We start from the raw sequence: 27,634 nt of genomic DNA, 5'->3' as shown, positions 1-27,634 counted from the left end.
ACCTTGTCTGATACTGAGAATCTTAGTATATAGAGAATCTTAGCTTAATTTTTAGCTCTCTATTTGTTTGTTCAGGTTAATTTTTCACCAGTCAAAACAGATAGCCTACGTTGGTGCAGATATACTCTACAGTTCTGTAAGATATTTTATCAGAAATATCCTCGAGATCTCAAACATTTGAACAGTAGTGTATACTTTTTCTCATGGTACTAGTAGATACTTTGCCCAGTTTTGTCGCATGGGCCGCATAATGACTGCAGTGTTTTGTTGAATATGTTACAGAGGCTGCTGTTTTGGGTTATTTGGATTTTTTTTTTATTATTATTATTATTGGCAGAGCTGGTTGAAAGTTACATTCTTTTTGTTTGATTAAAAAAAGCGAAATTTTTTGTTAGCAAGTAATCATTCAGCAACATTAAAATGAATAAATTCCTTCTTTTCCCAAATGACACTTAGTGCCAAATGACACTTAAAAGAAGGATTGCCTGCAGCCAGCGGAGCCTCTCCCAGTCTTGCAGGTCCTTCCGGATTCTTTTCCATGTCCTGAACTTGTGGAATTTTCCAACGGACATGTATCATTGTGTTTGAGGGCATTAAAATGTCAATAAGCCTGTATGTTTGGGATAAGTGACATAAACCGGGCCACTATAGCTCAGGCGATTAATGCTTGTAAAGCAAGATAATGGAATGGGAAGAGCAGTGAACCGTATTTTGCCACAGAGGCAAAATGGCATCATGGACTCGACAGATTCAATCCTCCAACCTAGCCAATAAAACAGTACTGTTTACTAGTAAGCCTAGAGTGAGGGATGTTGTTATTGAAATAACAGAGTTTGTGTTAAGCCAGCTGGTCATTGATTTTCTGTTGGGATATTTACCCTCATCTGTCAAAAAGCTTTGCATGCTGTAATGAGACGGAGAAGGAAAGTAAACAATCTGTTTGTGGTCAGCAAGAATCTGGGTGAAAGTGGGAGCGCTTCTGAATGTGTCAAAGGCCCTCACATTCAGACAGGTCCAGGATATCAAATGTTTATAGGGAGAGTAAAGCTCCAAGTATGTCTGTGAGAACAAAGTATGATGGATAACACCCAGCTGTGTTGTGATGTTACATCACACAGTGGTTCTCTACCTCCCCCTTTGTTTACACACACAGTCTCACATGTGGCTTTACTTGAGTTTTATCCTAAAGGCATGCCCAGACATGCCCGTATTGGGAGGGAGTAACATCCTGAATGCCCAGTGAAATCTCTTACTCTCACACACATAAATAAACAAAGACCCATGCACACACATACACACATTTTTGTTCTTAAATAGTGGTGGCGATCTGCTATTGAGCCCAGTTGTTCTTAAATCAAGATTTTATTTAGTAAGTAGTATCCTATTAACTATTATCCATTATTTAGTTTTTGAGCGGTTTGCTACTTTCAATTCTATTAAGGTGGGAACTTTCTTTTTACTTGTAGGCCATACTTGTTGTTTTATACTGAGTTTATGATATTTTCTTCTGTATCTCCTAACCCTACCCCTAAAGCTCACAAAAAACGTTTAGCATTTTTATGTTTTAAAAACATAAAATACTAATACTAATGTAACTAATACTAATACTCAATAGATATTACTAGAACACTTTCCCCAGTTGATCAATCATAGGTACATTAAAACAATTGTTTTGTATTGCAATTTGTCTGAAATTTAATTAGATAATGAAATGAGTTATTATCTAATTTGCATACATATGCACTAATATGCATACATTTTCAGAACAGAAATCTAAACATTGAAAAATGCAAGCTCAAAATTCTTGATTATTGTTATTATTTTAAATTGTAATATTTTACTGAGGGGATTTTGAATAGCTCCTTTTATCACACCATAAATATGAAACTACTGTTAACAGTCAGAAAATAACAATAAATAATTTTTAGGCATAAAATTTGAAAAATAATTCAGGTGAATTATCTTTTTTTGAAACATTTGGTCTTCACAATGCTGGAAAAAAGCAGTGGCCTTCTTTTTTGTTTTACTTTCTTTTTTTAATACATTGAAATTAAAATTCTAAGTGTCCAAAATACTTTCTAGTGTGACTGTACTCACGCCATTCCTGAATTTAAGTTTTGGCAAGAAAAGTTTTTCATCATCCTGTTAGCAATTTTGAAGGGTTTATTTTGATTTATTTTTCCAGTCAGAAAATGAATATATTAAATATAAAAAAAACATGCTCATAAAAGACCAAATCAAAGCTGAGCTGACTCTCAGTAGATTAGTTAACACTAATTTCCCACAGATAGACAGTGTGGGTATTGCTTAATGGCTCCTGCAGGACCAATGTTCTCAAGCTCTCTCCACTGGAATATTACATGCACTGCCCAATGCACAATTTAAGGCATTAATGAGTTTATTCATTGGTTTGTTGTTGGGTATAAAACGCAGTTGTTGTGGAAACAGTCTAGAAATCAAGCCAAGCCACATATCAAATCACAATCATATTGATGAGAACATACGCTTATACGTGCATCGGCAGAAAGGGTGATTATTTTCTTTTGCTTTTTGAGGTGGACTAATGGGCATGTGGTCTGCTAGCATTTACACTAGCATTTAATGTTGTGATCATTGAGCCTCTCTCTGATGTTTCTTTGTCTCTCTTCTCTTTCGTTCTCTGACCAGGTTATCCATGACCTCAGATTTACAGCATTACACTTTCAGGATGCCGAATATAGGGTTTCAGAACCTTCCCCTCAATATCTACATTGTTGTCTTTGGGACAGCCATTTTCGTCTTCATCCTCAGTCTACTCTTCTGCTGCTACCTGATTCGGTAAGACCACCTGGCTCTTCTATGTGTGCAGCAGCAGAATGTGTTTGAACAAGCCTCAGAATGCCATACATTTGCTTATTTATCCTCTTCAGTCAGTTACAGGGTTTGAATGTCTTGATCTAATCTCTAAATACTCAGGTGTTTAATTACAACAGTTCCATTTTGTAGCCTAACACAATTAAGTGTAATTTGCATCATGATTTGTTAGGAAATTCTTGTTAGGAAATTCTTGAAAAATGCAATCAACCCAGTATGTGCAAGTGGGTGTTGTTGGAACCATGGTGCACTGATGTTTATCTAGACAACTGTTGAATGCACCAATGCCCAAAGGTAAAACGGAAAATGGAAGGGAGTTTAAAAGACGTCTATGAGAGGATAGAGGAGAGCTGACAGATGGTGGTGGAACAGAGATGTTCCCTTTCATCTTCACACCGTGTCCATTCCATGTGGGGCAGCTTTTATCATGCTCACTTTGAAGGCTGAACCAACTCTGAATTTCAGAGCCATGCTTTAATTATTAGTGGCTGCCCACTAATAGGGTAGGGATAAATGAGCAACTTCATTGAATTCCTCGATATATAATAGGGATGTTCACTTTTAGTCTTAGAATTAGCCTTGTTAAGCCATGGGTTCCCTCAGGAAATTTGGATTTAGTTTTGGATTTATGAGTAAAATAAGGTCTGCGGTTAACATTTACTTGAAGAGACTTTCCTGATTTGATTTACGACATAAATTACACACAGTTATACCGTAAGGGAAATTTGTTTAAACTATAAATTCCACTGAGACCATGGCAAATTAGCCTTCAAGGTTGATCTGCAAACCATGTCTTTATGACATGCATGAACAGCTCCACTGCAATGCAGCATTCCTTAAAAAACAATAATAAGGACAACAAGGTAACTGTATCTGTGCGTTCACACTGCCGCCGGCGAAAGCGTCAAAGTGGCCGGAAGTCATTCATTTTCAATGCGAGTCGGCGGCGAGCTCCGGCGAAGGCGGCGCGGTGCTTCTTGGACGGCGAGAGCGGCGAGAAGAGTTGAAGTCAGGTCAACTTTATGGTAATGAGCTATGACGCAGTTCGGCGGCAACCAATCGGAATGTAGAAGTCCTCCGCTTGAGAGGATTCCAGAGAACGCAGTCAAGTAAATCGATCTATGTCAGAGCGCCAGAGCGTCCCCGCATCTTTCACCCCATCGTTGGCAGGGCGGCAAGAGCGAATTTTGCCACTCTCGCCGGCGGCGGTGTGAACGCACAGTATGGCATTTTGAAGAAAGATCCTGATTACTTGTGCCTGAAATGGTTTTTATGTGCGTGTTCGATGCACTAACAAAGCTTTTCATGAAGAGTGAGAAGGTTAGGTTGAACTTTACAGGAGCTGCTCAATAACTTAAAGGACATTGATTAACTTTTCTAGAGAGAATGAACCTGGTAATGATAAAACAACCAAACTGACCACTGATGCTTTATTGCTTAATAAACTCTCCATTCTCCATGAGCTACAGAGCTGCTGTTATCCAGTCAAATTTGCTATGTGGTCATTCTTAGCAGTATATATACTGTAGCTTTAACGTGCAGTTGAAACGTGTAGCATCTCTTACTTAAGACAGTGAGAACCAGCAGCTCTCATCCAAATTCAGCCTAACCAGTGGGGGAGATGGTAAGTTCCTTCACATTTATTATATACTAGTTCTGTTTTATTTGACTTTGTCTCCCCCTTACTGTATTTTCAAATGTGTAGGCCTACATGTATTGGTAGCCTTTATAGTCTTATATTACTAGTCTCAACAATGAAAACACTGGATTCTTGAATGAAAAACTGTCAGATTGCCAAATCATCTATAAAAAGAGTTTGTATTTAGCCCAGATTCCAGACTTCTGAAGATGCAGTCTCCCTTGCATTAGATCACACATATTCATAACTTCCTCATTGAATTAACCAGCAAGCATTTGTTATGCCCCCATTACAAAAACAAGCATACAATTGCCCTGAAAACTATTTGGACACTTTAGGCACACTTAAAATTCACTAACATCATTGCATTAAATAACAAAACGTCAAAATATCTTGCATTTGTTTTAGATGACTGCACAAGCACGTTTTATTACAAAAATATGTTTGTTAGGTACAGTAGGGCCACTGTACATCTGAAAACCAGCAGACGAGAAAGGAAATGACAACAATTGCAATTTCAGCAAGTACCGAAATAGTAGGCTACCATTCTACCTAGCTGCATTTTTCATTATATTTTTAGCAAGCTATTTTTCACCTCGATATATACAGTACCTTCAGCATCATTGAAACAATAGGCAAGAGGCTGGAGTGCTTATTCTCAGCTTTTTACATTTAACAATTGCTTTTGACAGGATGGAGACGTCCCTACTGAGAAGACCAATGTATGCTGTGTTTTGAATGCTGGTCTCCATTGGATATCTGTGAGCTTGTGTCCGCAACAGGCTTCTTACTGGACTAGTTCAGTCAAAAATTGGAAATTAAAATTATGTCAGTTATTTAAACTCTTGTCATTCCTAACCTATATGACTTTCTTCTAAGGAATGGGAATGTCAAGTCCAAAATGACAAATACTCAGTCTGACCTGGCCACTGTGCTTAACCACTGACTATATAGACTTTTCTACACCAAACAGGCTTCAAAAGATTTGGAATATAATTGTATGGACCACAAGTAAGATACTTTTGGGAACATTTTACAATAAGTTTTCATTTGTTAACATTAGTTAATGCACTGTGAACTAACATGAGCATGAACATTTTAATTTACTAACATTAATAAAGGTTAATACATTTTGTAATAATATACAGAATTGCTCATTGTTAGTTCAAATTAGTTAATGCATAAACAAATTAAACCTTATTGTTAAGTGTTACCATACTTTTATAGTTTGAAAACTCGAACGCTCCAGTCCCATGTAATTTTGACCAGCACATTATTCAAAAACTTTTCCTTGCGTTCCATGTAGGGGAAAAAGTAAGTTGTTTGGGTAATGAAATTATAATGGGGAGTAAATAATGACAGAATTTTCCTTCAGCTAACTTAACCAACTAGTTTTAGCAACACCAGTCCACCAGCTAGACAAGCACGAAGTTGGTCTTCCCAGCAGGGACTTTAGTGTAAAACATGCTTTCGTTTTAAAATCGTGATGAAATGATTGAGATCTGTGCAGATGGTCTCTTGACCTCTTTAGTTGTTGAATTAAACTGCTATTTTATCATGAACATCAAAGACTTGAATCAAGGACCACCAGATTGTAGAGTCGTGCAACTGTGTGGATTTTCAATGTGAAAGATGAGGGAGTCGTGAGCTCAAGTGGACCTGTGAAGGACGTCGTGATTCTGAGCAAACACACGCAGTCGCACGTAGCAGCCATGCACCAGCTCCGACACACAAATGTGAAATGCCCCTGTGACTGGCGAACACAAACTTAGAGAAGAAAAGGGATGGGTGGGTGGGTGTTTGTCTGGCACAGTCATCCTCATGGGAAGAAAATCGAAATTCACACACACGTGTGAGATTGAGCACTCAGTGTGACATTAATAGCTGTACCAGTTATATTACAATGCAGGGAAATGGTCACAAGGTGGTTTTCAACCTGATGAATTGTAACGCCTGCCTAATGGTGCATTAGAAATCATGCCTGTAGTTTGTCAAACAACAGTTCATCTTCACTTAGCCCACCTCAGGTCAGGAAGTAGACTGAGAGATGACTAGCCAATTTAGCAACATAAATATCTTGATATTTTGCAATCCCTGTGGTGATCATACTTTTGCTTTGAAGAATCAATAGTCCATGATGACTACTTTCATCTGGCCACAACAGACTTTAGAACTGAACAGTTCACCTAGAATTTTTTTTGCATTCCACTGCGCTAGACGGGTGTGTTGCACTCGTGTATTTTGCAATATCTTACTCATTATACAGCATTCTAAAAACGCAGCGCATAAGTTAAAAAATTCTACTTTAAAAGAAGTGTCTCTAGACCTTTTAAATGCAAAAACTGTTCTGTGATAATGGCCTTTTAGACATCAACATTAGTGGTTTGTTGTTGCATATTGATGAGTATAAATCACAAAAAATGTCCCGAAGTACCCATAAATCACTCTTCCTCACCTCTAAATTCCTCCAAAGGGAGTATCTGCTCCTTTATCTGCTGGTCTCTTTCGGAATGCCAGCTTCTCTCTTTTTTTTTCTTTTTTTAGTCCCTTGAGACTTTTCTGAATAAATCTTATCTTTAATGAACTATATTAATTTCTGGATGTGATTGTAAGATACTGCAATATTGTATGTTTTGTTAACTTGTGCCCTTCCTTTGTACAGGAAGTAATATTGGTCAGGTCTGAAATGTTGTTTGTTGTTGTTGCTGAATTAATTGTCATAGCTTCCATAGAATTTAATATAAAGGGTTTCAGAAAAACAAACAATCATAAAAGGCCAAGATGAATGTCTTCTAAAGCTACTATTACTGGACTATTACTAATGTTCTAACAACCATACGAACATAAAATAAGCGTGAGGCTAAACATAGTGTATAGCGTTTGCTGGTTTTCCTTAAATAGCCTTTTTCTTACACTAGAGACTCTTCCATCATGCCTGACACATTCCAGTTATTTTCCATCAAGGTTCCCCTCTCTCTCTCTCTCTCTCTCTGTCTGTGACACACCCACTTGCTCAAGATCAAAATAGTGTTCAGTGTAGACTGTTCATTGCTTGGCTGCCTCCACTTCTTGAGTTCATGCCAAGCGTATCTGTATATAGTAATTTTAAAGGGTCTGGCACCGGTCTGACAGTCACACTCGGTAAAGCAGTGCAGCGGTGTGAGTGGGTAATGCCTGGGCAGTTTGGTTCAGACAGGCTGTTAAAGTCTGGTCAAGCTTAATGAGACAATACAAGACCTAAATCACCCTGAAAGACTCTAAAGATAGTTTAAACATACCAAGGCAGCTCAAAGCACTGCTAGAACTGGACACAGCCAATGTCAAAGGAGAGGAAGTTAAAACGAGACGTGAAAAGTCATTTGAAAGTGGATGGCAATGTATTTAGCAGATTGATTTTGTGATTAAGCTCAAATGTAGTGGATACAATTTATACTTTGGTGGCATCCAGTGAAAAATGTAACTTAGAAACACATCAAAATACACTTTATATGAAATATGTGAATCAGTTTTTTTTTTTTTTTTAGCTTTTTAAATGATCAGCACAGCTAAAGTTATGCCTTATGGGAATTGAAGGCTACAATTTGTCAAATTGTGACTGAAAAATAAGATCCAGGCATGGGTTGACCATATACAGCTGGAATATATAAACAGAGGTCCAGAAGCACAATGCATTTTTCACACCCAACAAAAACCATTGGAATTTAAAATGGTCTGTGTTTAGTATCATGGTTTAACTCAATGATTTTGGCCTTTGTTTGTATATAGTTTGGTATCATGATTGTCTCTCCAACAAAATGTTGAAAATGTTGTCACACTCTGAACTAAAACAAAGATTTCTTTTGCCTAGGTTACGGCACCAGGCACACAAAGAGCTCTATGCTGAATCAGTATTTTTTTTTTTTTTAGCTTTTTAAATGATCAGCACAGCTAAAGTTATGCCTTATGGGAATTGAAGGCTACAATTTGTCAAATTGTGACTGAAAAATAAGATCCAGGCATGGGTTGACCATATACAGCTGGAATATATAAACAGAGGTCCAGAAGCACAATGCATTTTTCACACCCAACAAAAACCATTGGAATTTAAAATGGTCTGTGTTTAGTATCATGGTTTAACTCAATGATTTTGGCCTTTGTTTGTATATAGTTTGGTATCATGATTGTCTCTCCAACAAAATGTTGAAAATGTTGTCACACTCTGAACTAAAACAAAGATTTCTTTTGCCTAGGTTACGGCACCAGGCACACAAAGAGCTCTATGCATACAAGCAGGTAAGCTGCTATTCAAACACTTTACTGTATTGTATAAATGTACATTATTTACTGAATGATTCAAATTGGGTGTGAATGTGAGGGTTTCTGTTACTTTTTCATGCAATTTCAAAAGTTTCAGTTATAGAGTCTGCAAATTGTGATACTCTAGAGCAGGGGTGGGGAACGTTGATCCTGGAGGGCCATTGTCCTGCAGAGTTTAGCTCCAACCCTAATCAAACACACCTGAAGCTAATCAATGTCTTCAGGATTACTGAAGTTGCAGGCAGCCAAATGTTTTATTCAGGGTTGGAGCTAAACTCTGCAGGACAATGGCCCTCCAGGATCAACGTTCCCCACCCCTGCTCTAGAGCCTTACTCTAAATATATGAATTACTAATTAAGTTATTTTTCCGTTTACAGGTTATTCAAAAGGAAAAAGTCAAAGAATTAAACTTGCATGAGGTAGGAGTTCCTCCTTTCATCCAGCTGTGCAGAAATTATTATTATAATTTTTATTTTTTTTGTGGCCAATAATTTACTTGATGTTTCAGGCAAGAGGTTAAATATGTGCTGATATGTGGCATATGAGATTTAAAGGACATCTTTGAGTTTCACTCTCTTCATGTTTAATAATAGCATGAGCATATGACGTTTAACCTTCACCAGTTCGTACATGACCACTATAATTTTGCTAGTGCTAATAGGCCAGACTGACTTCATATGTGAGTGCTAATGAAATGGAAGTGACAATATTGAGGTGTGAGGACACCACTGCTCATGTTGAAAGCTCAAACTCTCCTGGAATTTCCTGAAGCCCTTCTCTCCCCATTTCGGTTTGCTCATTGTCAAGGAATAGTTTCTACTTTTAGGTAGTTATATTTTTAGCATCATGGCTAAAGCTGGATATTCAAGCAGCTATTTTAACCAAACAGTAATATTTCTCTTCTGGCTGTGGATGTGCATGGATACCATGTAATCTTTAAGCAAAACAATGGCAGCATTGTGTTGTGCTGAACTGAGTTATGTTTTGTTGGAAAGCTCATCCTCGTGTCACGTCTGGCTTTGTTATTTATTTTTATTTGCATTTGATACAACAGCAATTGCAAGTTTTATGCATGGTGCAAGTTTGTTCAACAGCAACTCTGTTCAACATTTTATCTGGGTAAAGATCACAAAGTTCTCACAGCCACTGTATTTTTATCCAACACTAGAAGTGCTAGAAATGTCATTAATATTAACAGCGCTGTCAGTGATTTAATATTAGTCATTTCTTTTGAAACATTGCCTGAAATGTGTTAGCACTGCCCAAGAAGTGCCAAGCAAATGTCATCCGCACTTGTAAGCACAGTTTTTTATGGTATTCTACATGTTTTTTTTGCCAGCAGTCATGACACTCATTTGTCAGACTCAAGTTTTTATAGTTGATATTGACTTTTTTCACAAATAGCTTTTGGGAAACACTTTCATCCATGAGCCTGATACTTGCTTTTCCCGCCCCCCAAAGATGTTACCATTTCCACATTTGCAGGTGTGAGGTGTTTCCATCTAGGGCTGAATGATATATAGAAATTATCGAAATATCGCAAATGTACAGTTCATCTCGCGATATGGGTAACACTTTAGTTTAGAGTCCAATTCTCACTATTAACTAGCTGCTTATTAGCATGCATATTACTAGGATCTTGGCTGTTTATAAGTACTTATAAAGCACATATTCTGCATGACCATAATTCTACATCCCTTAATCCTACCCAATACCTAAACTTAACAACTACCTAACTAACTATTATTAAGCAGTAATAATGAGTTTATTGTGGCAAAATGTAGTTAATAGTTAATTAATAGTGAGAATTGGACCCTAATCTAAAGTGTGACCATAATACGCAACTAATTATATTTAAAATAAAATATAAAATACAGGCATGAAATACATTTAAAGCATTATTTCTCAGTTTCAGTTTTTTATATTGATGATGAAAACAAAAATATTGACAGTAATAACACTGAGATTTGTCAACAAATCTTGCAATGTTTCATAGGGCATTTGTGAAACTGAAAATACATGTCTATTACATTCCCCATGCCTGTACTGGTATATCGGGATTGCACTTGCATATGTGCTCAGACAAGAAGGAAGGGGTGGGGGGCCGAGCTACAAGCTCATTGGTCTCTCCATTCTGTGCACACAAAAACAATGTTATGATTGTATGCCACAGGCATGGGAGTTTTTCACTAGCATAGTTAGAGGTTACAAACATTTAGCACAGCCATGCACAATTAGTGTTTTACCCCTGAGCGACATAAATTAATTGGTTCTGAAATATCATAAACTGTCATATTACTGTGTTTAAAGACAAAAATTCAAATTCTGCCTTAATTTTTTTCACCCTTGTGTTGTTCCAAACCTGTAAAGTCATACTTTATTTTAGGTGGCCTTAACTACTATGTACTATCATTAAATACCTACAAGACTATGGATTTATGGTGTAAATAACTACATCTTGTTCTGGAAAATTCCCACATTTACTGCTAATGAGCTTGAGGTATGGTTAGGTTTAGGAATACGTGTAAGGATCATAGGGGTTAGAGTTAGGTTCTGGGGTAAGGGTTTGGGTGTTAATGTAATGTTACAAGCTAATTAAATGTACTTTAAATGTCTTTACAATTTACCAACATGTATGTACATAATACGTATATCGGATAACACTTATTTTACAGTGTCCTTGTTACATATACTTACCATAGTAATAACAGTAAATTATGCATAATTACATGCAACTATCCCGCAACCAAATCCTAATCCTACCCTAACCTTATAGTAAGTACATGTTGTTAATTAATATTACTCAGTACTTAAATGTATAATTACACTGTAACAATGACACCTTAAGTATAGCAGTTAAAGGCTTAGTTCATCCAACAATTCTGTCATTAATTACTTACCCTTATGTTGTTCCAAACCCGTAAGACCTTCGTTCATCTTCAGAACACAAATGAAGATATGTTTGATGAAATCCGAGAGCTTTCTGATCCCTCCATAGGCAGCAGTGTCGTTGTAACTTTCAAGGCCCAGAAATGTAGTAAAGACATCAAGTTAGTCCATGTGACTACAGTGGTTCAAATGTAATGTTATGAAGCGACGAGAATACTTTTTGTGCGCAAAAAAATATATAAAAATAATGACTTTATTCAACAATTTCTTCTGTTCTGTGTCAGATCTCCAACGCGATTCACGTAGTAAACACAGTACAGCGATTCTGGGTTCTACGTCAGAACGGCAGCTCATTATTAAGACAACGTCTTTACTACCTTTCTGGGCCTTGAAAGTTGCAATAACGTTGCTGTCTATGAGGGATCAGAAAGCTCTCGGATTTCATCAAAAATATATTAATTTGTGTTCCGAAGATGAATGAAGATCTTACGGGTTTGGACCACCATGAGGGGGGAGCAATTAATGACAGAATTTTCATTTTTGGGTGAACTAACCTTTTAAGGCCACCTAGTATAAAGCATGACCCAAGAAGAAAAGCATGACCCAAGAAAGAAGTCAAATATGTCTATAGGGTCCAATATTTTTTTTTCCCCACTGACAAATAAATACACTTTCTTCTTGATGGTGAGCAAATGATGACGGAATAAAAAAATTTGGGTAAACAATCCCTTTTAACTAGATTCACTTCACTAGATTCTACATTGAATTAAGGAGTGTCCGACCACAGCATGTGGCCTCGGCTTTTAAGTTCAAGCCCCCATGAGTTAGAAAGGTGATCTGTCTGACTTCATGAGCAGAATTATACAGCCTCACACCGCTCTATCAACTGTCCTTGATCTTACATAAGAAACAGGATCCTTCAGCCCGAGACGAGTGAATATAATCTCATCTCTCGAAACATTAAGTACCCTGATAATATACAGACATACACGTACGGTAGAGCTTATGCACGGATGATTGATATGCAAACACACTGGTGCAGAAAACTAGCATATGTGCCAGACAGTTGCCAAGATATGGATCCTCAGATGGCAACCAGTGAGAACAGCATGGACATAAATATCACAGCGTCAGTGAGAAAGATATATTGTGCGTAATTCCACCGCAGTGAAACAGTCGTAAATAAAACTGCACGGTTCGTGGTTTATAATACTTGCACATAGCTGCAGCTCTCTAGGTGAGAGATCATACAGACGAGAGCGGCGGCGTGAAACGGACTGAGCAATGCTTATGAAGGTTTATTTCTGTTTGTTAAAAAAGACAGTGGGGAGTCACGTTTGAACTGCAGAGGTGCTCCTTTCAATTCAGAAGCCTAACAGAGGGAAGCAAATAGAGGACCAGGATGTTAATAAAATAGAAATGCATGATGGTTCAATGGCATACCATCACTGTTATGCACTATTCTGATTGGAAGGACACTGGCCTGGTTGGATGATTGATTATAAACAGATTGGCCTTGCTTGGAGTATAAAACAGTAGGGAAGTAAAGGCAGTGTCTGTTTAGTTTTTGTTGGATACAGCTACATGTTTTGTGTTATGAAGAGACATTCACACATGGGCGTATTCTGTCCCTTGTTGGCCCCGTTAATGCCATTCTTTCCTGACAAAACCCAACAGTGTGTATTCAACAGACAATTTCTTATTCTCACAGTCTCATCTCAAACACAGAACCATTGTGTCTCGATAATTCGCTGACCACCCCCTGGTCAGGGTCAATGACACCTAAAGCACTAGGACTGTATCTTGTTTTATGATACACACACAGAACAGTAAATATCTGTTGTGACAGACACACTTGTGCCCCGGCACATTTGTCCGAAACCCCTTTTGTTCTCTTACAATTACTAGTTGTGCATTTCCCTGCTCCTTTATTTGCTGTCAGCAAGGTTAATGAAATATTTAATTTGTGCAGAGTTCTGGAAAGATGTCCTAGATAATATGAGCTATCTGTTTTGACTTTCACTTGCATTATGAATCATTCTAGCAAGGTATTATAAACACATTTAAATTGTGAATTATAGCAGATGTTAATTTAGTTTTTTGATATAATTTGTCACTTGAAGTGTCTTAACCCTGTAGTCAGGATTTTATTTTATTGGTAACACTTAACAATAAGGTTCATTAGTTAATGCATTAACTAACATGAACTAACAATGAGCAATGCATTTGTTACAGTATTTACTAATCTTTTTTAATGTTAGTTAATAAAAACAGCTGTTCATTGTTTGTTCGTTAGTTCACAGTGCATTAACTAATGGTAACTAATGTTTGTTTTTTAGTAAAATATCTCATTTTGAGAATACTTAAAAAAAAGTTTTATTTTTTTATTTTATACTTAGGTTATATTGTTTTATTTTTAGGTTATATCATTGGTTTCTAAAGCATTTTTAAAATATACTGCTATGTTACCTGACTGCAACGGAATGTTGTAAAATGTTGTGAAAAAAATGTAAATGTATTTTATGCTTTTTTGGACATCATTTCATGCACATTTCCAGCATTGATTGCATCAGTAAAGCACTGGTTTAATCTGTTCACCCTGAAACACCCTGTCTTGCCTTTTCGGCTTTACCTCATTTCACTTTGTCATTTTCTTATACATTCATCTGAATTTGAATGACTACTTTATCAACCTAGCTAGTAGCCCTCAGCCTAATATCTTTTGCCTACCTCTAGATTACATCACCATTTAATTACGTCCAAATGTTCACAGAATTCCACCGTCTGATGTGAGGTCAGATAACAGGTCGTTAATCAAAGTGTTTATCTTGGCTTTTACAGAACCAGTTCTAGATTTTTTTTTTCCCTAGATGAAATGCCATATCTGCACCCTGACCTGGTAAACTTCACTGCTAGATTACAAAGGAAACTTTTTGAGTGTAGACCATTTCCTGAATGAATACAGCATTACAACATGTCTTTCTTACTGATCTTTGAAAGTGATAACATCCATTACTTGTAATGGCATGTTGAGACAAGTGTAGCCTATTTAATGGAAGTGTTGTCTTCTTTGAAGACAAACGTTTATATTTAAACATTTTATCTGTGTTCATTGGAATGTATTGTTTTCTCTCTCCAGATTTGTGCGGTGTGTTTGGAGGAATTCAAGCAGAAAGATGAGTTGGGAATCTGCCCGTGTAAACATGCCTTTCACAGAAAGTGAGTGCCCTGGCATATGTTGCTTTCTAAATTAGGAAAATGTCTGCACCACTAGCAGCTCCAAACCAAGTTTTGCAGTCTGATTCTATTCTAATAACATTATAATTTGAGGTTGGATTACCTGTTTGACAAACAGTGGCAGACAGGTCATGTTGGACACTTGAAAAAGGCATTCTGATTCTGCTAGTGGCATAGATGACATCAATTACGCCCCCTTAAAACATTAACCTAAATACAAATTTGCAATGTTACATGCCATGGTTTCAAGAGTGCTGGATAACTGTGATCTGAAATTGATCTAGTTGAAATGTGTCTGACTCACCCATCTTCTCATTCGCCCCTTTATGAAACATTTGCACTGGGCTGTATGTCAGTAAATGCCAAAGTAAATGTCAGAGTAATGCTTGGACACTTATCAGAGGGGTTGGGAGCTCTTTGTTCTTTTTAAACATTTCAACATTTTAGTTTGCTTCTCCAGGAACCAGGGACGTGCCGAGAGTTCCTCAGGGGCAGGGGCTCCAATGTAAAAAAGGGGCATATATATATATATATATATATATATATATATATATATATATATATATATATATACTTTGCATCACAGAAATAAATTATATTAAAAAGTATATTAAAATAGAAAAACATTATTTTAAATTGTAATAATTTATTTCTGTATTTTTTATCAAATAAATGCAGGCTTGATGCGCATAAGGATAATATAAATACTGTATAAAATACTATATACGCATAATACTATATAAAAATAGTAATGTGTGTGCACATTTTTGACCAGTAGTACTGTACTATTATACTATTGCTGCAAAATTATCAAAAATGTTCAAATAATAAAGTCAACCTTTCGCATGTTGTTGTCAGCCTACACTTCACATAATAGGCCTGTAGGCCTGGGCTTCATTTAACAAACTATGATAGTTTCATCAAATGGTAAACGGTGTATCAATATAGACTAAATACAAGTTACTTGAATTCTATACTTACCATTAATGCTGGCTTTGTGCAGTGCTTTGTAGTCAATTAATATCCATTAGTTCAACAATGCAGATTCAGATCGCTTCATAAATGTAAATTTGTCTGTCCATGTAATTTTCAAACGATTTATTTATAAATGACCGGAAAAGTACCGCTCCACTTCACATTGTCCAATGAAATTTGAACTTGTTGTGCCAGATGACGATTGGTCGGTGTATTACACATGACAAACAGGCTTCAATTAATTATGAAATATTTAAAAATATGTGATATGAGGATTTTTAATTGAATCGGCACACTACCTTTTATTATATATACAAAAAAAAAAGTTTAAAAATTGTTTGGTTTATTTTTTTCCTGCCGTCGAGCCATATACTCACTGAGGCTACGTTTACACGTGGGCGGCTATTTTCATAAACGGACATTTCACCCTCTCCGTTTTCAAAAATAACATTGTGCACACCTGTCAGTTTTCAGAAAAGTGTTTGTTTACACAAACCCGTGTCTATATGCCGTCAAAAGCATGCCAAACCTGTAGGTGGCAGTGTACTGGCTCTTCGTGTTAGAGGGAGGAGAAGTTGTTGCAAAATTGCTGACCTCCGAGCACTCATTCGTCTCTGCTCCTCGACATAATAGAGCAGCTGTATTTGCAAATGCAAACAGACGAAAAGAGTTTGCACCAACATAAATGTGACTGCTACTCTGAATGCATCCATAATCACCATAGCCAAATGAAAATGTAAACATAGGTCGCACTTTTGACGCAGGTGTAAGTTCTGTCGCATATGTGACGTCGGCTGCCTAAAACAGTTTACATGCAAACGTGCAAACAAAGTTTTCCAAAATCTCCACTCTGGCCGAAGTTTTTTGAAAGAATCGTTTTCAGAGGCGAATTCTACGTTTGCGTGTAAACGAAGGGCACAAACGAAGGGAAATGTCTCTGTTTTTCAAAATAACCATGCACGTGTAAACGGGGCCTGAAAGAACCATATTTGGCTCGAGAGCATTGGTTTCCCCAAGCAGAATGTGGGATTACTATTACTACTATTAATAAAGTAGTAATCTGTCCTTTATTAAACTATTAATAAAGGACAGAACACGAACAGTTTGTATGTACTATGTATGCATTGATTTTCAGCCTCAATCAGCATGGTTCCGTATATATATGAGCAGTGTTGGGCATGTTACTTTGAAAATTTAATTAGTTATAGTTACTAGTTACTTCTCACAAATAGTAACTGAGTTAGTAACTGAATTACATCATTATAAAAGTAACTAATTAACAGGGAAAGTAACTATTGAGTTACTTCTTTTTTTTTTTTTTTTTAAATGTGTCATATAACTTGGATCCCCCCAATATTAAATATGTTAAATGAAAGAAATGGACACTAAATAGAATAAATTGTTATTATAAAACATTGTACACTAATCTACACTATTTTAATGTTGCTGTGGGACAATATGAGAGACACCTATTAAATTCAATATATTATTGTAAATATTATCAATACTATAGTGGATAAATAGATGGTTTAGAACTGTTTAGTATTTATTGCACAGACTACAACTGGCCAACAAATAAGTCTAAAAATAAATTATGCTTCTTAAGAAATGTACCAAAAATGCTCTCAATATATTACTGAACAATGTGCCAAAATAAATAATAATAATAATAATAAAATATAATATTTGGGGGTTTTATTTTTATAACCTACAGAGAACATCATCATCAGAGGTTATTTAAGCCAAATTCTAGGCGTGCTTGCCACATGTGTTCACAACCGGCCAAACAAAGATGTTTTCTGGGAACGTTCCCTGCAGTTTATTTTTAGGTTTTATTTTATAACCTGAACAGAACCTTCTCAGAACGTTCCCTGCAGGTTATTTTTACATTTTATTTTTATAACCATGTAAACTAATTAAAACGTTGCAGATGATACCAATAGGCTTCAGAGATTATTCTAATGCTGAAATGTGTAATTTATTTATAAACAAACTATATAATGCTCGGACACCCTCGGTCTCTCTCGCGCACTGTCGGCATTCACTTCGCTTTTGTCCAGTCCGGCCTCATAAACACACACGCACACACACACACACACACCAGAGAAAAAACGTTGCAGGTCCTATTGATTACTCATTACTAAAAAAATAATGCCCATCACTGTATAACGTTGCATAATGATTATTATGGACTGTTATTGAAATACAGACAGAGAAAAGAAACTTACTCTTATGTTATACCTCAGTCAAATCCCTAAAAATCCCTACATCCAGGCTGTCAGTGGTTAAATGTAGACTTCTGTATCATAGATCTGTTTGTGTACCTGATGGGACCAACACGGCCTAAAATAGAACTGTGCTTACAGTGAATAATTCATCAGAGAAATGCCAACATCTCACTCAGACTAACCCGAGATTCAGTCTCACATTCCACATGGGCTTCCTGCAAGGAGACGCCCAGCTTCGCCAACACAACCAGCCATGAGATATCAAATGAGATCACATTTGACTTGCTACTAGTATTAGTTCGGGTTAGTGGAGCCTGTTTGTAGTGGGCAGTTTCACGTACTCTGCTGTGATCTGGGAAATTTTAAGCATAATGTTATCTAGTTTGCCTTTCATCTTCCACATTGTCTCTGTGTCTCTCTCAGGTGCCTTATCAAATGGCTGGAGGTGAGGAAGGTATGCCCGCTGTGCAACATGCCCGTCTTACAGCTGGCGCAGCAGCAGAGCATGTCCGAGCCTGTGCCCCCAACACCGCAGCCTCTGCCCGGGGTGGAGAACCTAGTGTAGCCCCTCCTCTTTCTCCTAAAAATATGACCACCACTACCTTCACACTCCCTCCTGTACAGGTACACGCTCATATCCAAGGACAGACCGCAGGATTTGTTCCCGGAGCCACGGTGACCTGTGACCTGCATATGTCCCTTTCCTGCCTTGGTGGCTTTATAACGAATTTTTTTCCAAATTACAATAATAGATGATTTACTCCATCCGTCTTATTTGGGTTTAGCTTCTTTTCCTGTGGGATAATGAAGAAGAATTAAGTTTACATGGCCAAGCCATGTTTAAAGTAACCGTTCCACACCAAAGCACTTTTTTTGAGGACACCAGTGAGAGGCAAAAAATACAAGGACTAAAAAAAAATAACATTAAAAACAAAAAACTACTTTTTTAACAGTTTTTTTTTAACAAGCACTTTAAACTAAACTCAAACTTAGTTGCTTGTGGTAGTAGCAAGATCTTGTTTTATATTTTATGATTTAAAATTTTTTTTAGTTGATGTACACAGAGCCACAGAGCAAACCATTGGTATTATTTTCATTAGAGAGGGTTATGTTTATACTGTATATTAAAGGGACAGCAGCTCTCCAATATGTATATGTTTGTTTGTTTGTTTGTTGTGTTGTGACGGTCGGTAGAATGGCTGTATTGGTAGATACGGTTCGCTGCGACCTTTAGCTGGTGCCCAAAACAAATGTGAATGCAGAGTTTGTGTTATTAAGGTCAGGATGTGACCTAGCAGTATTTGATCTGTGTTCTGTGGACGCCTTTATATTTTACATGCTTTTTTAACTGAGGACTGTGTTAAATGCACACAAACACCCACACACACACACGTCTGTAGCTTTGGGTTCAAGGCTGTATTTGATGAGAATTTTAAAGTAACCAAAAAGGTTAAGGGCAAAAAAAAAAACACTATTGTCACTCTTACGGTGTGTTCACACTTGGCATGTTTGGTTCGATTAAAATGAATCGTGGTGCGATTGCTCTGTTAGTGCGGTTCATTTGAATAAGTGTGAACGCTGCCATCCGGACTCTAGTGCGCACCAAACAAGCGGACCGAAACCGCTGAAGAGATGGGTCTCGGTCTGCTTCCAACTGAACTCTGGCGCGGTTCGAATGAAATATGAACGCAACACGGATCAAAGACATGTAAACGAACCAAAAACGGGACATGGTGTCACAAGATAAATGGTTAAGCATACCTGTTTTTTCTCGTCATAGTTGCGATGTTGCCAATCCCAGTTCGGTACAGGCATCAGAACCGCTTTTCCTCGCAGCAGATATTCGTTTATATGTGTGACGGAGGGATTCCTGCCGCTGTCCTGCATTTATAAGCGCTTCACGGGTACTCAGCTGATCAAAATACCATCATATGCAGGCTACGCACATACAACGAGTGCATTTATCCCAGCAAACAGCATTGGTTTGGATGTTCAGTAAGTTCCATCGTGAAATATACACAATAAAAGCCTACCAATTAGGTTGTGAATGTATCGCTATGCCTTTAGGTTCGGTGTTTAAATGCCAATGTGAATGCTAAGCGGACCAGGACTATTCACACCTGCCTTGTTTGGTTCGATTGAATCGAACTCAAGTTCGTTTCCCCCCTTGGTGCGGACCTTTTGGGCAGGTGTGAATACAGCAATCGAACTCGGGTGCGGACCAAACAATCGAACCGAGACCCAGCTGAAGAGGTGGTCTCGGTACGGTTCCAAACGAACTCTGGTACGGTTCGTTTACGGTGTGAACATGAACCGACCCAACTGCAGAAAACTGCGCCTTTTTATTTGACTGCTCTTATGAGGATACTTAACAAAACGGACATTTTGGCATAATGCTGTGCATGTGTTATTGTTCGTTTAAGCGCGAAAGAAAAAGAGAATTCTGGCGCGCTGTCTGTGCACGCGATACTGTTGCGCGTCTTTCTGCGAGCCGTGTGTGCATTCACAGACAGAGCGTTCTTTTTTGTCTTACCGCGCTTAAATGGTTTAAAAGCACGTTCTCTCCGCCGGAACCGTACTTGCAGCACATCGTCGTCTTCTCAAAATCTAATTACAACATCGTATAGATGACATTTTGTCATATTGCTCAATAGTTTCTTAATATTGCGTTTGTAGAGAATAACACCAAATCAGTAAAAGAACAAATATTGCATTACGAAATATCTCCATGCTGAGCCTGTTTTTGCACTTCTGCTTTTCCCTGCTTGAGAATTCTTTTTTTATTATTTCTTTATTTAAAAGGGACAGCGCACATTAATCAACATGAGGACAAAGTCCAAAATGTAAATGTGCCAGATTTAGCCATACAGGCTCATTTTCATCTGCAGTCTCTAGGTTGATGGTTAAGAGAAAACAATAAATACACTACAACAATACAATAAATGCATATCAATAAGAAAGCCTTAGATAGGCTATATATAAGTAAGAATAACACCACTATTCCCGATCAGGACAACTGGCAGGTTGATGGAAAAAAAAAAAAAAAAAAAAAATCCTGTCCAATGAATGGACGACCTTAGCACACGTGTGGTTTTGTTTACAAATTTTGGTTCACTTGCAAAAAGAGCAGTGTGAAAGCGAACCGTACCAAACAAAAAAAATCAACATTGCATTTGGTCCGGACCAAAGCAAGTGAACTATCGGACTTTCCTGGTGTGAATACACCTTAGTGTTGGTAATGTTGGTCCGGACCAAACAAACCAAGCGAACACCCTATTCTAAATAATTAAGATTTTCCCACCCAGTCTAAATAACATGACAATTATATACAGTAAATAATACCTTTAATTTTGTAAGGAACTTGCAGACTCCCTGCAATATGTATGATGTCGGCCCACACTTTGGGAACTGCTGCCATGAATACCCAGGAGGTTTCTGTTCATAGAAACTGTTCGTAGTTGAAGCATTAGTCCGTTTCAGGCTTCAGTTTCCCCATCCTCGCAGTCTTTTTTTCTGCTGCAGAGTTCTGCAGATGTGTTATAGAGTTAATGGAAATAGTTGCAAATTAAAACCAAACCAAATTTAAACTCAACAAAATGTCCCAAAGGTGTTGTTTCGTCTTTCATGAATTATTATTGCATACATCGCCCAGGTTTTATGCCCCAGGTACTTTTGGGATGGATTATTTTTTGTTATTATCACATATCTCCCATGAAAACTGTGGCTCTATGCAAAGCAGCAAGTGTGTGTGTGTGTGTGTGTGTGTGTGTGTGTGTGTGTATATATATACTGGCTCTCATATTGTGCTACATAGCTTTCTGAAAATATACTTGGTTTCAAGCCCTAGATCTGTCTCCAACAAATATTAATAAACGTAATGCTGCTCGAGTGAGGCAAAATCAACTAGAACGCTACAGAAATCAAACTTAGATCTGACCAGAAGTCACTGAAATTGGAAAATGTCCTCAGTACAGACCCAGCTGATATACACAGTCTAGTTTAGTATCATTCCATCATCTTTCAGCATGTCAGTGAATCAGTCCAACACTTTGTAACACAGAATCCTTAGCCATTAAGATCAATGAGTACGGTCAATGCAGTCGGCAGGATGGAGCGTTCTGGCTCTTTCTTGCTCTGTAGTACTTTTTTCTTCTTCTTTTTCATCCTACTAACCTCCTAGGGTCAGGCTGGGTCTCTGTGCCCTCCATGTTAAGGCAGTCTAGAAAAATATGTATAATACAGACTGGCCACAACTCTAGAAATGATGCCAAATGTAGAAACATTTTGTTGCCGTGTAGAGTTATATGACAAAATGCTTTATATAAACCCAAACTAAATCTTCATTGGTTTTATTTAAAGTGCTGTCTGGCCATGGATTGAATGTTGTAATTCATTTTCAAGCAAACTGCCCATTGTGCCCAACATGTTCTGCGGTGTGTATTTGTGTTTTTGAAAGGCTAGATTCAGACTGTGAATTAAGTTAAGTTTATTTAATGAGATTTTATTTTTTATTTATTTCTTTATTTATTTTTTTTCTGCATTTGCTGAGTGTGTGAAGAATCTCTTGTGCATATTATCTAAAAAGAAAAAAAAATAACAAAAAAAAATATAAGGCTTTTTTTTTTTTTTTACTTCTTTTGGTTTGCTCTGGTACTTTGTCTTAACTAAGTGTAAAACACTGAGGATTTCCTTTAGATTTGTAATTCCTTATCATGGACAAACAGCGTTAAATTGTGAGTCCTAAATTAGGATCTCTCCTTCATCTCTTTGGCGTTTGTAACACGGCAGGTCTTAAAGTGTCACTCTGATCACGAATGTATACATATAGAGAGCTGTGGTTCAACTGTGTCATTGTAATGTGAAAGTAGTTGATTGTGTCTAAAAATCGAGTTGCGTCGCTGCACTTTTCATATTCTTCCATTTTGGTGGTATTGGTGCCTCTCCATTGAGGCAGAACTGAAATGGGGCAAAATAAATATTGTCTTATTTATTGTGTGCTAAGGTTTAAAACCCGTAACAGTTCAATAGTATGTTCTAACAGCTCTAATTTAGTGATAATACAGATTAGGCAAAGAAAGGCTTTGTTGACATTGTTTAAAGCAATTTCAAAATCCAAAATCGTTCTGAAAACATATCTAGAAAGTCAAATTAGCACGGTTATTCAGGAGGTAGTCCTCAAGCAGATTGGGAATGTTAAGTGATGGGTTACATTTTTGCTCAGCATATTCAAACTAATGTTTGTTTGTTTTTTACTGATCATTACTGAGAGTGCCATATTTGGTTGACCAATTGTATTTTGAAAAGTCAAAATTAGGATTTCAGTTGCAACTTTACAACTTGTGTTTGTTCCCGGCAGGCTTTTTAGACTAGAAGATGACATTTTATTGTGAAAAAAGATTGTTGGAAAGAGATTGGCAGTATTTCTGTTGCAAAGTAGCAGTTATGTCATAGAATGTGGTCAAGGCACATAATGTAATTCAAACATTGTATTAATTTTTTTTTTATATATACATGATTACTATCAAAACTAAACTGCCAATTTATCAACTGTTCCAAAGTCATTGTGAACCACCATGAAACTTCCTCCTTCCCCACACCACTCTTTTGCTTCATTCTGAGATGACCTAATATGGCCCCACCCCTCACCATTGTGACCTCACAGATGTAAACATGTAAGCCCCGCCCCTTCCCAACACAGTCTTGTTTTAACACTGCTAATGTTTGTGAATCTCACAAACATGTTTGTATAAGTAAGAATTCTGCAGCAGAATATTTTCTGTATAGTATTTGTAAACTATATTTTTGTATATTTAATCAACATTTTGAAGAAAATTTAAAAAAAAATGCAAAGATGCTTTTTTTTTTTTTTTTGCTAATTTTGTGTTATATTCATTAAAATATGTTGCATGTGACTGACTTGAATTGTAAATAAAGTTGCCAAGTTTTTGAAATAAAGAATATTTGTTGTCTTTAAGTTTGAAGAACAAATTTCTTCAAGATCTTCACTGTAGCATTACAACAAATGTAGATTGGTGGATAGTGGGGTAAGCTGTGCAACCTTTGTACCAATTTTATTTCTTGGTAAATTTATTCTTACCAATTTATTTCAACGCACCCTTCTCTCTGAAGTCTAGCCCACAGGATATCGTAATCAGATTACAGTTACTTTTTGTATTGATTACATGATTACATGTTATTCTCACAATGGCAGTAAATTATTCATAATTCTCATAATTCATGATTCTCCCTATTACTACTTTATCTTTTCAATTTTCCTTCCTAATACAGCCTACTGCTTATAAACGTTTAGAAGGTATTCCAGGTTTGTGGAATCGCACACACAGACCAGCCACTAGTCGACCCACACAGCAAATGATCACTGGATTTACAGAAATCATTTCACTTTTAAGAAGCATTTTTTATTTTATTTTTTCAACATTGCATATCTAATCAGCTCCTGACGAACACATTCATTATTTGAATTATCACCCAGTGAGTCATTACTGTCTTTGGAAGGCTTTTGTCTTTCAAACAATGTACAAATTCACATTTCATATTTACATGGAATGCAGGGATTCCACAACCTTTTTGTAAGCTGAACCTCTTTGACTGAATATATTTACTTAAGAGATTTTAAGTTAAATAAGTTAGGTCAAATATAAAATTAAGTCAATAATAATAACAAGTTCACGGTTCTCTGAAGTCGGTTAATGGTCACAAGACATGCAGGTAAGCAAATAAAAGATTTGATCTTTTTAGTAATTGTTTTTAATTTTAAAATTATTTATTTAAATTTTAATGGTTTAATTAAAAGCTTTCCATTTCTTTTCATTCACCCTCTGCTGTTTCATCACGATTCCCAGTCTGGGAAACCCTGACACAGTGTAATATTTAATGCAATTCATGTTTTTGATAATAAAGAATTGAATATATTTTATTTCTCTTTGTATCTTTATATCAATATGACAATATGTACAATATTATCCTATTCAAATCAAAATGAGTTACAGTAGGTCAAAAGAAGGCCTAATCTAAAAGTACAGTAATCAAAAAGTAGTCCAATTATGCACCTTAATTGTGTAATGTAATGGATTACGTTATTAACTACAATTTTTGTCATGTAATTTGTAATCAGTAACCGACTACAATTTAAGTAAGTAATCTACTCAGCACTATACCTCTGGGACGCACACGTTCACACATGCACACATCACTTGAGGATATGCAAGAAACATATGGTCCTATTCTGCGTTCTGAGGCCGGTTGCATAGCCATTATGTTAAGACAGTGTCTTAAGTTCAAGTATGACCCACTTGCAGTTAATCGGGGCAGTCAGTCTTAGTTTTTGGTATCAAATTAAGCTAATCTACATTTTTATGTAACTGATTTAAAAAAGATATGAACAGTCTTAAAGAAAATAAATTTGATGTCTAAGTTGTAAGACTGTCTTAGAGGTTTATGCAACCTGCTGAAGCTTAATGTGCAGTAGCCTATACCTTATAAGATCATTCTCTTACATCAAATGGGGGGGGGGGGTGGGGGTAGAAAATCATTAGATTTTAAGCCTATTCCTCACCCCAATAGCCTATAATCATTACAAAAGACCCCTTGCTGTGTGGTTGCAACTTTTGCACTGGCAAGCACCCCTCACATTTTATTCTGAAAATGTAAGTAGGCCTATCTAGTTACTAAATTGTAAACTCTTTGTCCAAAAGGTCAATAACTTGGTATGTTTATTCTGCACTTCAGCCATAATGACCCACTAGCTTCCCTCAGATAAGCCGACAGAACAAGAGATTGTCTGTACTGTACACAAATAATTGCATGCAGTAGGCTATCAGTTTCTTTTCTAAGTGGAAATTCCTCCTTAGAACTTGTATTTGTATCACACACAAAAACTTCCACAGGCACTAAACTCAACCCTGATGTGAGTGATAAAACAAAGTTTATATGTAAACAGTTATGTAGCTATATTACACTAGGTGTAACCATAGACTGTAAAAAAATAGTGTAACTAATAACCCTGAATCATTTACTAAAGCAATTCGAAATGACACTGAAGTCTACAGACCACATTTTTTGTTTGCCTAAACTGTGCACTACTGGCCTCTGGTGGACACTGCACATGTGGCTGTCTAGATTTAAAATAAGAATGATAAAAACAAATAAAAACAGGACAATACACAATGATGCTCAGAACAAAATGTGAAACATTTATTATATTTGGACCAGCTCATTGTCGACAAAAGTACTTAACCTCTTGTCGCATTTTATTTATTTATACTTTAACACTGAATGAAAAATCATATTTATTTGTAAATATTTTTATTTTTATTTTTTTAAACCCTTGTATATTGAGAGTGAATTTACAAAGTCTGTACTTATAACAACCGGAAATTGGTGCCAAAAGTAAATAAATAAAAATAAAATTGGTAACACGTTAAGGTTTCATTTGTTAACACTAGTTATTACATGGCTTGGTTGAATTCTAATGTAGAATGCGGTCTGTTATTTCTGCCTGTTATCTGTTATTTCCTCCGCTTCGGGTCGGGGTCCTGATCAGCCTGTCGGGGTTGTATTCGCTGTAGCAACCGCCTGGCTCTACATTATCCCTTACTTATTACATGGCTTGGTTGAATTCTAATGTAGAATGTGGTCTGTTATTTCTTGATAACAGACCGCTGCCAAGTATAACACGCCGTTGCTATGAAAAACAGAGCGTTGCTATGGACGCTGGATTCTAACCGTAGAGACGGAACGGAACGGACTATTCTTCTTTAGCGGAAGCAATGCAATCGTTTTTAAATCAATAAACTCCTTTTTAAATCAATATTTTGTGTCAAATTATTGATTTATTTGGTAGGTAGCCATGTAATAAGCGGGATAATGTAGAGCGAGGCGGTTGTTATAGCGAATACAACCCCTTCAGGCTGATTCAAGACCCCTCCGCTTCGCGTCGGGGTCCTGATCAGCCTGTCGGGGTCATATTCGCTATAACAACCACCTCGCTCTACATTATCCCTTACTTAACTACTTTAGATAACACAAACTAACAATGAAAAATACTTCTAACGCATTTATTATAAGTTAATGCTCATTTCAAAATGTACTAATAGGCCTACATAAAATTAAAATAAAAAAGTTATATCTGTTAATATTATTAAATATATCTGAGCTAACATGAACAAACATTAAACTGTTATATTTTTAGTAACTAACGTTCACCATGATTCATATAGCCTACTGTAGCAAATGTTACACATTGTTAAACTTAAAACATAAAACATGTTAAACCTAAAACATGTAAACAATTTGGATATGGACTAAAAGCACCTTCATCTAACAATAAAAAAAAAAAAGTATCTTTCTTCTAGCCTGGTCATCCCACACCCCTTCCAGTAGATACAGGCCTCCCAAACAGCAATTTATTATTAAAAAATATTATTAAATATTTTCTCTTCCATAGGCATTCTTGTCTTTACATATAATTTTGAAAGTTTTTAAGTATAGACAGAT

General features: G+C 36.7%; 1 protein-coding gene across 3 annotated transcripts in view; it reads left to right on the top strand.

Moving 5' to 3' along the window:
- rnf24 (ring finger protein 24) overlaps positions 1-21,267 on the top strand; it is a 33,868-nt gene extending 12,601 nt beyond the window's left edge. The window contains exons 2-7 of one of the 3 annotated variants that reach the window (XR_013820116.1): positions 2,668-2,817; positions 8,722-8,764; positions 9,167-9,208; positions 14,818-14,897; positions 18,542-19,971; positions 20,308-21,149. Coding sequence is in view for 2 of the 3 variants with exons in the window: in XM_079862377.1 (XP_079718503.1) it covers positions 2,668-2,817; positions 8,722-8,764; positions 9,167-9,208; positions 14,818-14,897; positions 18,542-18,683 (457 nt within the window). In the remaining variant the exon portion in view is untranslated. Of the gene's footprint in view, positions 1-2,667; positions 2,818-8,721; positions 8,765-9,166; positions 9,209-14,817; positions 14,898-18,541 lie in introns of all 3 variants that reach the window. The other 2 variants (XM_079862377.1, XM_079862378.1) reach the window with 2 other exon arrangements.
- Positions 21,268-27,634: the final 6,367 nt, after the last annotated feature.

This window comes from Squalius cephalus, assembly GCF_949319135.1.
Source record: "Squalius cephalus genome assembly, chromosome: 2".
NCBI lineage: Eukaryota > Metazoa > Chordata > Actinopteri > Cypriniformes > Leuciscidae > Squalius > Squalius cephalus.
This window is presented reverse-complemented; position numbering and strand designations above follow the sequence as displayed.